Genomic DNA, 13345 nt, shown 5'->3' on the forward strand with positions numbered 1-13345 from the left:
CTAAATTGCTAAGTAGAGCAACATGCGGTACCTTATCGAAAGCTTTTTGAAAATCAATGTAAACAACATCTACAGGCTTCTTATTGTCCAAAGCCATGGTAACTTTGTCATAGAAATGTAATAAATTAGTTGCACAAGATTTACCTTTCCTGAAACCGTACTGAAAACTAGTCAGTAGATTTTTTTTTTTACAAAACCCCCTACACCCCCAGCCCCCCCCCCCCCCCCAATAATTATGTACGGTACTATCCGATCATTTGGTTAGGAAAACCTAAAGCACCGATCCGGTCACATGGTTTAACTACAACGAAAAATACGCGTTTAACGTGAACCTAGTGAAAGAAACCCGATTTCTTCCAGTACTTTACTTAAATATATCACTGGACCTAAAATAGTTGCTTTCAAGAAAGGAAGGCTGCACTCTCTCTCTACGTTTTATCTATTCTCAATTGACATATAACCAGGGTTGGGTTTTAGACTGTCCAAAGCCGGTTTAGGACAGGACAGGTGGTTTTTACCGTCAAAAACTGTCCAAAAGTGTCTGAAACTGTCCAAAACTATGCTAAAGCTTAAGGGGTGTAATCTAATCAACTCGTATTTACTGCAATATTCGCAATGTATAAATATAGATATTAATCAGGTTTAATTAATGGTATTTAATAAAAAATTTTCTCAAAAATGTTCATTTAAAAAATATTTTACTTAAAAAAATTGCTAATAGCTATTGCGTAAAAACATCCTTATGTAACAGTTGGCAGAGTTGTCAAAGGAAATTCACAACACTACCAAGACAACTAATGTCCAGAGCCTGATTACCGCAGGGGCATGTGGGGCACAGGCCCCTCCTCTTAGATTTCAGGGGGGCCAAAATTCCCTCAATTTATCCTGCTAATTAAAAATAAATAATGATTTCACTCAGAATCTAGAGTACAATGATATCGTTGATAGTTTTGCAAATGCCAAGACAAGGAAAAAATCTATTTGTTGATAAAATTCCCCTTAAAAATGTGATCTTTTTGCAAATCAGAAAACTACTCCAAGTTCACTCTGTCTTTACTATTAAAAATTATATCATAGATAATTTTGGTTTACTTCAACGTTTAACCACATTTTATATATTTATCGTATACTACTACATCTCTTCTACTTTTTAAATGTATATATTATATTGTGATATGAGGTACCACCAAATTTAGTATGGTTGTGTAAAATGCAAGTATTGAAATATTTTATTGCTTCAACATATCAAAAAATTGGGAATGGGGGGGGGGGGGCACAAAATGAATTTCGTGCCTGGTGTCTTCAAAAATCTTAGTCAGACCTTAGGGGGGCCCTGAAATAGAAATGTGCCTCATATCCAATATCAGGACGATTGGGCTCTGCTAATGTCAGTTCCATTTAGAACACAAAGGAATGTTATTAAATGTGCAATATTTAGGAAAAAGAAAAAAAAAGCTTTTTTTTAATGGTTTTTTCAAATAAGTTTTACTTGATGTTTTAACAATTTATTTTTTAAATTATAGATTAAAGAACAATAAATTGATGACTACACATATGTTATAGAACCTGTGCTGGTCCTTTTTTAGTTCATATTTTTAATATAATACATTCTGTAACTACAAAAAATTGTAATTTATTGCATTTAATTCAATTATTGCACTACATTTTGAAATCTTTCCTTTGCACACTTGCATAAATGTTGAAAAATTTGGTTACGGAGGCAAAAAAACTCCTGCATACAAATTGAAATTTTCAATGAAAAATTTAATTTTTACTTAACTATACTAAAATCAGCTGCATGAATAAGTTACATATAGTATATTTATACTTGAATGTTCACATTAAATGAATATATTTTACAGTCAAAAAAATAATTTCGACACATTTTGTTCTGTTTTTGATATTTTCACACAAAATATAGTTTCTCAAAAATAGTTTTGGACACTTTTGGGCTCAAGGGGTTTGAACAGGATGGTAAAAACCTTGCCAAACCTGCTTTCATTTGCACACATGCGTAAACATAGGGAAATTCGGTTACTATTATCAAAATAAATAAACTCATGCATGCAAATTGAAATTTTAATAAATAATTCAACTTCTATGTAACTAGATTAAAATCATCTGCATAAATAAGTTGAATGTTCTCATTGAATTAATGTTCAATATAAAATGTCATTATATATCATGTCAATATATATAATGACATTTTATATCAAATGTCAATATATATCATTATCAATATTATCATATCAAATATTTATATCAAATGTCAATATATATCATTTTATTATTTATTTTTGATGTTTTTTCAGAGAATACGTTTTTTCTAAAAATAGAGTTTTGGACACTTTCGGACAGTTTTGGACACTTTCGGACAGTTTTGGACACAAGGGTTTTGGACAGGATGGTAAAAACCAGGGTTTTTACTGTGGTTTTTACCGTAGTGTCCAAAACCTTGCCAACCCTGCATATAACAGTAGGAAATTTCATTACTAAACGCAGAGCTGGTTTTCTTATTATCCTTTGGCAACGGGTTAAATATTTATTTCAGTTCTCGTTCAACAATAGGTTAAAATAAACATTAATCATTTTTGAGATATAGCCATCCAATGTTTAGATTAATTAACAAAAACGTTTCCGATTCGATCCATTGCGCTTCGAAACCATGCCTTGCCACAACTTAATTACACACAAAAAATTTGGTCCAGCCGCTTAAAAGCCTTATGGTGACAAACGTCCGCACAGAAGATTTTTATATATTAAAATTGGAGATGCATCGAATATCACATTTTACCGAGTACCTGAATACCTGATATGCAGCCAAAAATGGAACTGAATATCCAAGCAAATACCAAATATTTTGTTTAAAAAAATTCAACTGTAATATTCGAATTTTATGCCAATTTAAAATAGAAAATGTTTGTCTATTTTGTGAAATTTAAATGCATTTTCATTTAACATTGGAAACTTACCTACATTAAGCATTATCATTAATTTAAAATAAATAATAATTTCTCTTACATTAAAATTACTTTGAGCGAGATAAAATTAGTAAGGAACAATTTGCTTCTTGTACTATGATATTATATAGTAACTTTCATTCTTTATATAAAAAAATATATTTTTTACCAACTACTTATCAAATATTCAAATTTGTTTATTATTTAGTTGCCGAATATTGAATTATTTTGCCTAATATGCAGTATGCTGAATATTTGCTGTTTCTCTAATTTTCATCAATTCAAATTTGTGAAGATTAATTTGTTCTTAAAATATACTTGTAGGCTAGCTGATGAAAGGGATAATACATTTGCCAAATCTATTGAACATTTCATTCAGTGTACAAAAGAAAGCAATGAAACTAAGCCTGCTGTTGTGATGAGAAATGTAAGTAATATATTTGTCTTGTCTCATGTTGCCCTGTGTTTCCCCCCAAAAAAAACTTGTAGTGATTATGGTTGTCCTTTTTTGCAGATTCGACAGTTTATGAGTGGTATTAAAAACTATCTTTTAAAACATGGTGAAGGACGCTTTGAAAATTTACTCCAAGAAGAAAGAAGCAAGGTATATAAGTTTTTGATTTTATTTGGAATAGTTTCCTAATGTGGGGGGGGGGGACTTTTTTTCAGGGTGTAATCCCAGAAAGAATTTTGTTTCGACTTGCCATGATTTCCTTTTTTGACATTTCTTTTTTTTCATTTGTATTTAATTCCTGCATGTTGTTTTCAAGCCTCTTTAAACTGAATTGTTGGTACTTAAGGGTTATGCATGGTGGTAATCCTTGTAATGGGGTCGTTTCCAAAATTTTTTAAAGTATTTTTTCTGAAGCGTGCTTAAAAATATAGGATCTGACCATTTTTTAAATAATTTGTTCAAATTTAATATTATTAAAAAATTACTTAAATTAATGCGCTTTCATTGTTTACGTTTCTGTCGTGTGACATCACAAATGATGAAATGCCATTCAGTGTTGCCATTCACAGAGAAAAATATTTAATTCGTATCTTTACTCACGTGTATTGGCAACGATATGATTGATAACAAGCGTAGAGCACAATTTTAATTCGCTTCTGGATTATCATAACCTGGAAACTGATAGAAAGATGCGCCAAATTGCATCATTTGTGACGTCATCAAGACCACGGATTGTTTTCAAAATCGGACATTTTAAAAAATTAATTAAAATATAACTGTTGGGAAAATGAAAGTATTTTCTGTGTCCATGTTATTTTTTTTACTCATTCTATCAATTTCGGTGACTAAAAGTAGTACTTTTGATTGAAGGAAACAACCCCATTATTTTTTGCTTAGTCTTAAGTGCAATTCTTTCTTCTGGAACAAAAGATACTTCTGAAACATTCATATTCTGTATCATTAGTTTTCTCATTCATTATTTTATTCAATGCTTTAATTTGTCTGGTGACATTTTAAAATTTATTGCATGTATGTATGACACGTAACTCTTAATTTCAATGCTCGTATTTGCAGCTAAGGTCAGACGAATTTCTTGACATTGATGCTGTGATTGAAGATTCTCTTCATAAGCTGGTTATAAAACCTCTCAAAGCGTTTATTTATCAGCTTTTTGTAAATGAATACACTAGGTATGTTTTATGAAGGATTTTGCAAAACAAATTCAGAATAATTCATTTTGTATTTTTAATATTTTTAGCTTTAGTATCTCTTTTTTTAAATATAATTTGGAGGAAGGATTTAAATTGTAAAATGATAATAGTAATCTGTAGATAATCTATTGCAGATTCTATATTGTGGAATGCCAGATTGTAATTTATTAAATTTCCATATAAGAGGTACTTCTGCCAAAGTTCATATAACTTTTGGAAGCACCTAAACCTTTGGAAAGCCACTCCTGGAAGCCATTTTTCTCAACTTCCTGTGAAGCCTCCTGCGATGCAGCTTTATCTTACGAAAGAAAGCGATGCTGTGCAAAGGTTTTTTAACTGCTGGAAATAGGTAAAAGTCACTCGGGGCTAAATCTGATGAAACAAGGTGTTATTTGTTTTACATCCAATCGAAGCGTGCATCCTCAAAATGGAAGTCGCCTTCACCACGATGAAGTTGAAGCTTCATCCCTGGAGGTTGGAAAAAGAGGCGTCCAGGAGTGTATAGAAAAGTTATATGAACGTTAACAGAGGCGCCTAGTTGTCCATGGTGACTATTTTGAAGGTGATTTGAACTATTCACGGTAAGATTTTATACAACCTGTTCCTGAACTTTTTTATCATACTATGTATATCATAATATATTATTGGTGCCTTCAGCAATATTTAAACGATAAATTACTGACTTTGTACACAACCTAAGAAAATGAGTCATAATATTGCCCCGCTCACTGAATCATTTTTTTTTTTTTTGTTTTCTTTTTAAGGGAAGACACATCAATAAGTGTTTATACTGTCACGAAAGTTTATAGCAGAGCCATACATGGCAAATTTGTACAAGTGTCACAAATCACCTTATCCCTTCCACTTGTCACATGTAACACTATATTACTTGAGCATATTTTTATAAAAATGCTTCATGTCACATTTGTTACCCCCTCCCTCCCCCTCTTGTCACAAACTGCCATAATTTTACGAAACCTCAAACCGTGACATCATTTGAGGCAGTGAGAAGCAAAGGGATGTAAGTGTCAAAGTTAAATATTTGGAAATATCCAGTACAAATGGAAGGAAAACCTCTCCTCTATCATGGGACAAGAGATTGTACTAGTAGCCCTGGTAGGTGCTGCTATACAGCATGATTTCAAAAAAAATTCAATGAAAGCCTACCTAGGACCGCAACTTTAAACTTGTTTCACCCAAAATCTTGAAAATGTCCTCTTAAATCCCTTTACTTCTCACAGCCTCATTTGTGGACAGCCCCACATTTAAGACTTGTATCTTCAATTTATTTACGTGACGTTTTCTGGTGTTACATCGTTTGCAATAATTTGTTCCATCATATTTCATATGAACTGATTTTTAACTTATTTATTTATAGGAATGGATCATTAAAATTACTCTCAGATAACATTAAGTTTGCGCGCACAAAAACCCCTGAAGAGCTTGGAGTTCGAGTAAGTAGCTGTTTTGAATGAAAATAGTAACTTTTTTCACATAATGGACCATTCCATGGTTACGTGCGGGACAAAAAGACGCTAAACTTTCTTAATAGTTCTACAAAACAGGTGTAAGCAAATTTTTTAAGCTTTACAATGCTACTCCTGACGCAGTTATATTTTTATTAATTAATTTTGTTAATTTATTTGCATGCGTTACGTGCGGGACATCCAAAGTCAACATCTTGTAACCTGCTTATGAATAAGTTAATATTTTCGCTCTATTAATATATTAATGTTAAAATAAATTGTAGATTTTGAGAGCAAAGATTCCAATGTAAAGGAAACATATCTCATTTGTTCAGAAACTATAGTTTAAACCATTGAAGCAAATTATGTATTTCGCCATTCCACGAAAAAGTAGTCACTTTGTCCCGCACCTGACGGTTCATATATTTCATTAAAAGTAATAATTTTAAAAAGTAATGATGAAATCTTTTGCTTAACAAATCACACATTCATTTTTAATTTGTTAACGAATAAAATTTTTATCATTGCCTTTTTAAATTATTATTATTAATAAAATATATGAGGCATCACAAGCGGGACAAAATTACCGTTTCCTGTGGAATGGCCCTAATGCTTTATTAAGTTGATTTTAAAATATCAACCTGTGATATTTCAGCCTGAATTCAAACTTCCTGAGGGTACATCATTAGAAGTGGTCAACCATTTCCTCAATAGGTTGCAGCAAGCATATTCACCTCTTAAGAAATTAGAAAATTTATTGGCAGCAATTTCCACCATCTATAACAGTGTGAGTAAATCTTTAAAAAAAAAAAAAATTCCTGTTCTTATTTTTGTATGATCTATCTGTTATTTCAGGTTGCTTACTTCATTTATTTATTTATTTATTTGTTGATTTTTAGGTTCAACAAGATAAAATTGCTCAAGGGAAAGAGCATGTGTCTCTTGGTGCTGGAGGTAAGAAGATTCTGTTGTTCAAATTTGTTTTAAAAAAGTGACATCACTGATATATAGGGGTAGTTCCTTAGTGAAGATCACAAAACATTTGGGATTTAATACTTGTCTCAAAAATAATGTATCAAAACTTTTGATATTAAATTAATTCTTTGGAGAACACTTTGCCTGAGGGTTTTTACTTTTGCAAAAAGGGTGTGTAGCCAAATAATGTCCTTGTGTTAGAACAACCTCCGACAAACAAACTGATGATCTAGTTAAAAACAGTTTTGTGAAAAAAAAAATACAAATGAAGACTTTCACTTCATTTTAAATTAATAATTTGTGGATTTTATTTTAGTGATAACAGTTAGGGTCAAGTTTCTATTAAGGTCAGTGTCTTATAAAATTGGTCAAATATTTTAAGAAAAATTGAATTATTTAAGTGAAAATGCTGCTACTGAAGAAAATAAGAACTGAACTGAAGAAAACATAGCTAATAACTTTCTTAAAGAAGAAATATTATTTTTCACCAGTGTCGAAATTTTCTGTCTATCTGAAGAATTTCTCTGATCCAACTATAGAAACGAAACATCCTCTAAGCCCAAATAGGCTGGTACCTGTCTCCCTGCTCAATGAAGAGCTGATATCCTTTGAACGCTTTCTGGCATGAATCATTATTTTTATTTATTTATTTATTTATTTATTTATTTGAAATCTAATGAAAAGACACTATGAGTGTGTTTAATTTATTATCTAATTGTAGATTTTAGTAAAAACATTTTTTAAAGAATTTCTTTAGCAGGGAGTGGTGTCACTGTCTATTCACACCACCCCCTAGGGCAGGAAAAAAACAAGTTTATGAATGCAAAAGTGATTTGAAATCTTTAAAAATATGTATGATTGAATATCACAAGGAAAATGAAGACAAAGGGTTGACTGTTTCAGTAAAAATTGAAAATTTTCAAAAAACACCACTTTTTAGTTCAAAAATTGGGATTATTTTAACAAGAAATTGTGTCAACAGAAAGAGCAATTTTAGTATTGCTGCCTTCTGTTGGTGTTCATTAAATGTTGAAAAAAATATATTCAAATGGTTTTTATTCAAAGGAAAGGGAGGGGGTTATAAAAACTGATGCAACCACTGCTCTTTCAGGTGCTTAAATATTTCACTCAATATCTATCCTAAGCATGCAGATAAGCTGTAGCAGCCAAAAGTTATATGGCAAGTAGAATTGTGCCACGCAATCTATATGTTGTGTGTAGAATATTAGTTCTATTTTTGTTTAAAAAACAAGAAAAAAATATTTTTTAATTATTATCTGTCACTTTCAATCATTATAAATTACTTTCTGGGTCTTGGTTGTTTTTATGTTTGCAAACTTTCTAAGCAGTGGAAATTAATTGCCAAAAGTAGTAGTAGTTGTAGTAAAAGTAGTAGTTGTAAGGGGAAATTATTCTAATTGGAGTGAGGTCTTAAGCGGGGTTCCTCAAAGATCAGTGTTAGGGCCTGTTCTGTTCATTGTCTTTATGAACGATATTCACAAAAATATTTTTGGGAACATGAATTGTTTTGCTGATGATGTCAAAGTTACGGGGACTGTAGAAAATGAAGAACAAGCAAATCAGCTGCAAGAGGATCTAGATCATATTACGGAGTGGGCTGATAAATGGGGTATGGCTGTTAATGTTGGGAAATGTCAAGTGCTACATTTAGGGCATGGAAATAAGTGTACAAGTTATTATTTGCAAGGTTCAGTCATTAGTCAGGCAGAAAATGTTACTGATCTGGGCGTCTTAATAAGTCAGGATTTAAAGTTTAGCCAACAGTGCAGCATAACTAGTAACAAAGCCAATAAGATGCTTGGGTTTATCAATAGATCTATTTCAAACAAATCTAAAGAAGTTCTTCTGCCCTTATATAGAAGTTTGGTACGACCCCATTTGGAGTATGCTGTTCAGTTTTGATCTCCTTAACTTAAGAAAGACATTAATGTATTGGAAAGGGTTCAAAGGCGGGCTACAAGGCTAATAAGTAGACTTTCCCACTTAGATTATGATTCCAGGCTTAGAAGGCTTAAAATGTAGTCTTGAGCAAAGAAGAGACCAAGGGGACATGATTCAGCTGTTTAAATTTATTAAAACGAAAGATGTTACGGGGCTGAAGTTTAGCACTGAAAACAGGACAAGAGGTCATTGTTTTAAGCTATTTAAATCTCAAGCTAACATGGATATTAGGAAAAATTATTATTTTAGCAGGGTAGTGGAACCTTGGAACAGCTTACCGAATGAGATGGTAATGAGCAAGGGAGTAAGTAGACAGTTTTAAGAGGGCCATTGATCTTCACTGGGGATTGTAAATTGACTCGGACCAGTCTAGCTGGGCCCAGAGCCTGTTGCTGGTCGTCACTTTTGTATTTGTATAAAAGTATGAAATGTTTTAGTATCTGCAACAAAAATTTTAAAGAAGGCATAATGCACTGTCATTCATCAATAAAATGTTCTATTCTGTTTTTCTTTGAGCAATCACAGTTTGCTTATTATTTTCACTTGACCGTATTTGATGTCCTATCCTTTTAATGATTTTTGTTGATAATACATTTCATCTTGCACTTTGGTTGACAGAAATTTGCTGACAAATGAAACCCTAAAGATCAATTCCACTGTTGAAAATTCCTAATGCATGCATGCTGGATTTGAAAATTAGAGTCAATTTGGCATGTTCAAGTTTTGACACTTCCCCCAAAAGTTGCTTTAAAATATAAAACATCGACTAAAAAGTCAAAAAGCTCATCAAGAAGAAATCCATTTTCAACTTGTTTGAGAATACTTCTAATCAATATTTTTTGTATATGTTACTCTTTCTTAGAATGGAAGAAATCAGTAACCTTTAACAACAATAGAAATATGCATTAACTTTAGACAATTAATGCTGCAGATGATAAAAATTAGTTGGTTCCAACAAAGTCTTTAAAATGTAAAATAATTTTTACTATGATATTTCAAACGAATGAAAAGGTAACCTGAAATTTGTGTAACATTACAACTTTTAGAAACTTAGATTGAACACCTGGCTGCAATTCTTGATTGCAAAAGACATATTTTTCAGCAACGAATTTAAGTTTTTTTGGTTTAAATTTTAATTTTGCAAATTAGTTAATAAGAACCAATCTGTTGCTTACACACCACTTTTTATTTATATTTTCAGATTTTTTACCTATCTTCATTTGTGTCCTTGTTCGCTGCGGTCTGATCGCTGCCGAAATTGAAGCAGATTACATGTGGGGGCTACTTCATCCATCGCTCATGGCCAGGGAAGGAGGGTAAGATTCAAGTTTGTTTGCATACAGCAACATTTTTCTGAATTATTGTTATCAAATTACAGGTATTATAGCATAGATGATTAATTTCTGCATTGATTTAACACACTGGATTTTTTAGAAGAATTTAGAAAAATACCTGTTTTAATAGCTATTCATTTGATGTAGCTCAGTAAGCAATTTTTTTTAATTGCAGAAGAAAACTAGAGGAATTGGGACTAAATGGTTATCATCATTTATCTTAAAAATCGAAAATAATAACTTTTTTCAAACTCACCACAAAAAGTTTCAATTTAATTGAAATAATTTGGAAATTATTTTGTAAAGTAACTTTTTGTCGAACAAACATTTCCTATTAACATTTTCAAAGACGACCTGCTCGGAGCTTATACCCCTTCCTTATTGTTGGTGAGCAGGTGTTGTTAAGTTAAAAGATATTTCATCTGCCGTATTTATTTGTGCTGCAGATAACTCCAAACATATAATTAAAAATCTTTATTTTGCAGCATGCTCTTTTTGATGAATTTTGCATGTAATGAATCTTTCACTTAATATTTTTAGCATATTTATGTTTTCCCCGTCAGGTATTATCTCACCACACTGAGTAGTGCAGTTCATGTTCTGAAAAGTTTGCAAGCTTGCAGTCCCGAATCTCCACCCAATAGCAATGGGAGCTCTTTTGATAATGTGCCAGGGGCAAGTTCTAGTGCTCGCTCTTATGGCATGGATATGGGCAGTCCAAGGTCTCAGCTGGGCTGCAAGACGGTATGTTTGAGTTGTTCTTTTCATCGCTCAGTAGCAGACGTTTGAAAAATGTCTGCTGCAAAATTTTGGTTTTTTTTTTTTTGAGCAATCACGATTGCTTATTGCTTTCATTTGACTGTTTTGATGTCCTATGATTTTATTTTCCCGCCAGCACCTTCCGCACCATCACCGTGCCGCCTCACGATGCTGCTCCTCTAGCGAAACCCGTCTCCAGGTTGCGTCAATATCCTACACTTACACGCACGTACAAACACACAAACACATACATACGCCTACACACACATACAAACACATACATACCCCTACACACACACACACTTATGCTCACACTCAAACACATACACACGCATACAGACACCTACACACAACTACTCACACACTCATGCCTGGACACAAACACATATGCCTACACACACATACCACACACAAAAACTCATACACACAACTACCCACACACTCATGCCTGCACACAGACACAAACACATATGCCTACACACATACCACACACAAAGACTCATACACACAACTACCCACACACTCATACCTATATACAGACACACACACATGCCTACACACACATACACGCACCCCTACAGTCATAAACACACACGCCTACATACACACACACACTCATGATTACGAAAAACATAATTCAAGCAGTCAAAATTCAAATTTTTTTTTTTTTTTTTGTGAAAGTTTGAAAAAAAAATATTAGCAATGCCATGCAATTAAACACGATATTGGTCTAAAATTAAAAATAGTTAACTCTAACTTGTTCAGTCTGGACCTGATTAGCTGTCTGTGTGCCTGGGTGCCATCATTTTTGGGGCACCAAAATAGGGTAGTTTTTTTTTCCTTCCCTTTTTACAAAACAGCTACTTTGAAAATATAGATTCTCCTCTCTCTTTCTCTTTCCTTGAAAATACGGAGTTTCTTTCTTCTTTGAAAGTACGGGGATTTGAAGAGGGGCACCAAATTTTGTGTGAACCTAGGCATCATTTTGACTTGATCGAGCCCTGCAAACTCTGCATGGTTGGCAAAAATGGCACTGTTCATACTTACTGTTTTTAAAAAAAGAATGATCATTAAATGCACCGTTAAGATTATGTTTAATATCATTTTTTTCTTCAAACTAATGTGTAGTATTTATTGTTTACATGATAGGTAGATTGCATATTTCTACGAACTGTAGGGAATACCAAATTTCTGAGCCAGTTGCCTAGTGCACCAAATTTTTAGAGGCATTTTTACATGTTAAATTGCAAAATCTGCACATTTTTACTTTCTTCTATATTTAATATATAAAAGAAAGTATTGGATTCGTGCAAATTTTCGAATTTCGAATTTTGACGGATTCGAACGTTTTGAGGTGTGCTGAGTCCATTTCGACTATTTTTGGAAAATGTCTGTCTGTCTGTGTGTATGTGTGTGTGTGTATGTGTGTGTGTATGTGTGTCACGTCTGTGTGTGACCAGTTTTTTGTGGCCGCTCTACAGCAAAAACTACCGCATGAAATCGAACGAAACTTGGTACACATATGTGCCCCTATGTGAACTTGTGCCCATTGGTTTTTGGCGCGAATTCCTCCAAGGGGGGGTGGAGCAATGGGACGTTTTTTGAGTTACGCGTGATTGCTATTCCTCAGGAAGTAACTGGCGGAATCAAACAAAATTTGGTCCATATGTTGCCTTTAACAATAACAGGTGCTGATTCAATTTTGGTGTCAATAACTCAAACGGGGGTTGACCTATAGAACGTTTTTTGTCATCAATTGTGACTGCTGTATCTCAAGAAATAATGAATGGAATGAAAGAAAAATTTATCGGCAAGTAGCCCTTAGTGGGTATAAGAGCTGATTTTATTTTGGTGTCAACAGCTAAAAAGGGGGTAGCGCAATCGCCCGTTCTTTTTTTCCATTGTGAGTGCCCCATTTCAAGAAGTAATGCTACGTTCTGGTTGAAATTTGGAATATATGTGAATCCATATGTAAACAGACTTTGGTTCAATTTTGGCGCCAATCGCGCCAAGAGGTGTTGATTTTTTTTTATTATCATTATTTTTTAGCGAATAAAAATAGTTTTATTAATGCAACAATAAGAAAGATAAATCGTAATAGATTGTCGTCTGCGTATTTCTCGTGATTTTAATTGTATGGAAATGATCGGAAATATTATCTCAATGATTTAAAATTTTTAACTGTTGCCATCTTATATTTGTTAACAAATAAAATATTTGTAAT

The 13345-nt window shown here is 32.8% G+C and overlaps 1 protein-coding gene across 1 annotated transcript in view; it reads left to right on the top strand.

The window, feature by feature from the left end:
- Nucleotides 1–13345, top strand: part of LOC129219645 (protein sprint-like) — a 52109-nt gene that overhangs the window by 29779 nt on the left and 8985 nt on the right. Inside the window, exons 9-16 of the mRNA XM_054853915.1 lie at nt 3285–3387; nt 3475–3564; nt 4489–4604; nt 6004–6079; nt 6747–6878; nt 6991–7045; nt 10230–10344; nt 10926–11106. Of these exons, the coding sequence (XP_054709890.1) occupies nt 3285–3387; nt 3475–3564; nt 4489–4604; nt 6004–6079; nt 6747–6878; nt 6991–7045; nt 10230–10344; nt 10926–11106 (868 nt within the window). The remainder of the gene's footprint in view (nt 1–3284; nt 3388–3474; nt 3565–4488; nt 4605–6003; nt 6080–6746; nt 6879–6990; nt 7046–10229; nt 10345–10925; nt 11107–13345) is intronic.

This window comes from Uloborus diversus, chromosome 4, assembly GCF_026930045.1.
Source record: "Uloborus diversus isolate 005 chromosome 4, Udiv.v.3.1, whole genome shotgun sequence".
In the NCBI taxonomy this organism is placed as follows: Eukaryota; Metazoa; Arthropoda; class Arachnida; order Araneae; family Uloboridae; genus Uloborus; species Uloborus diversus.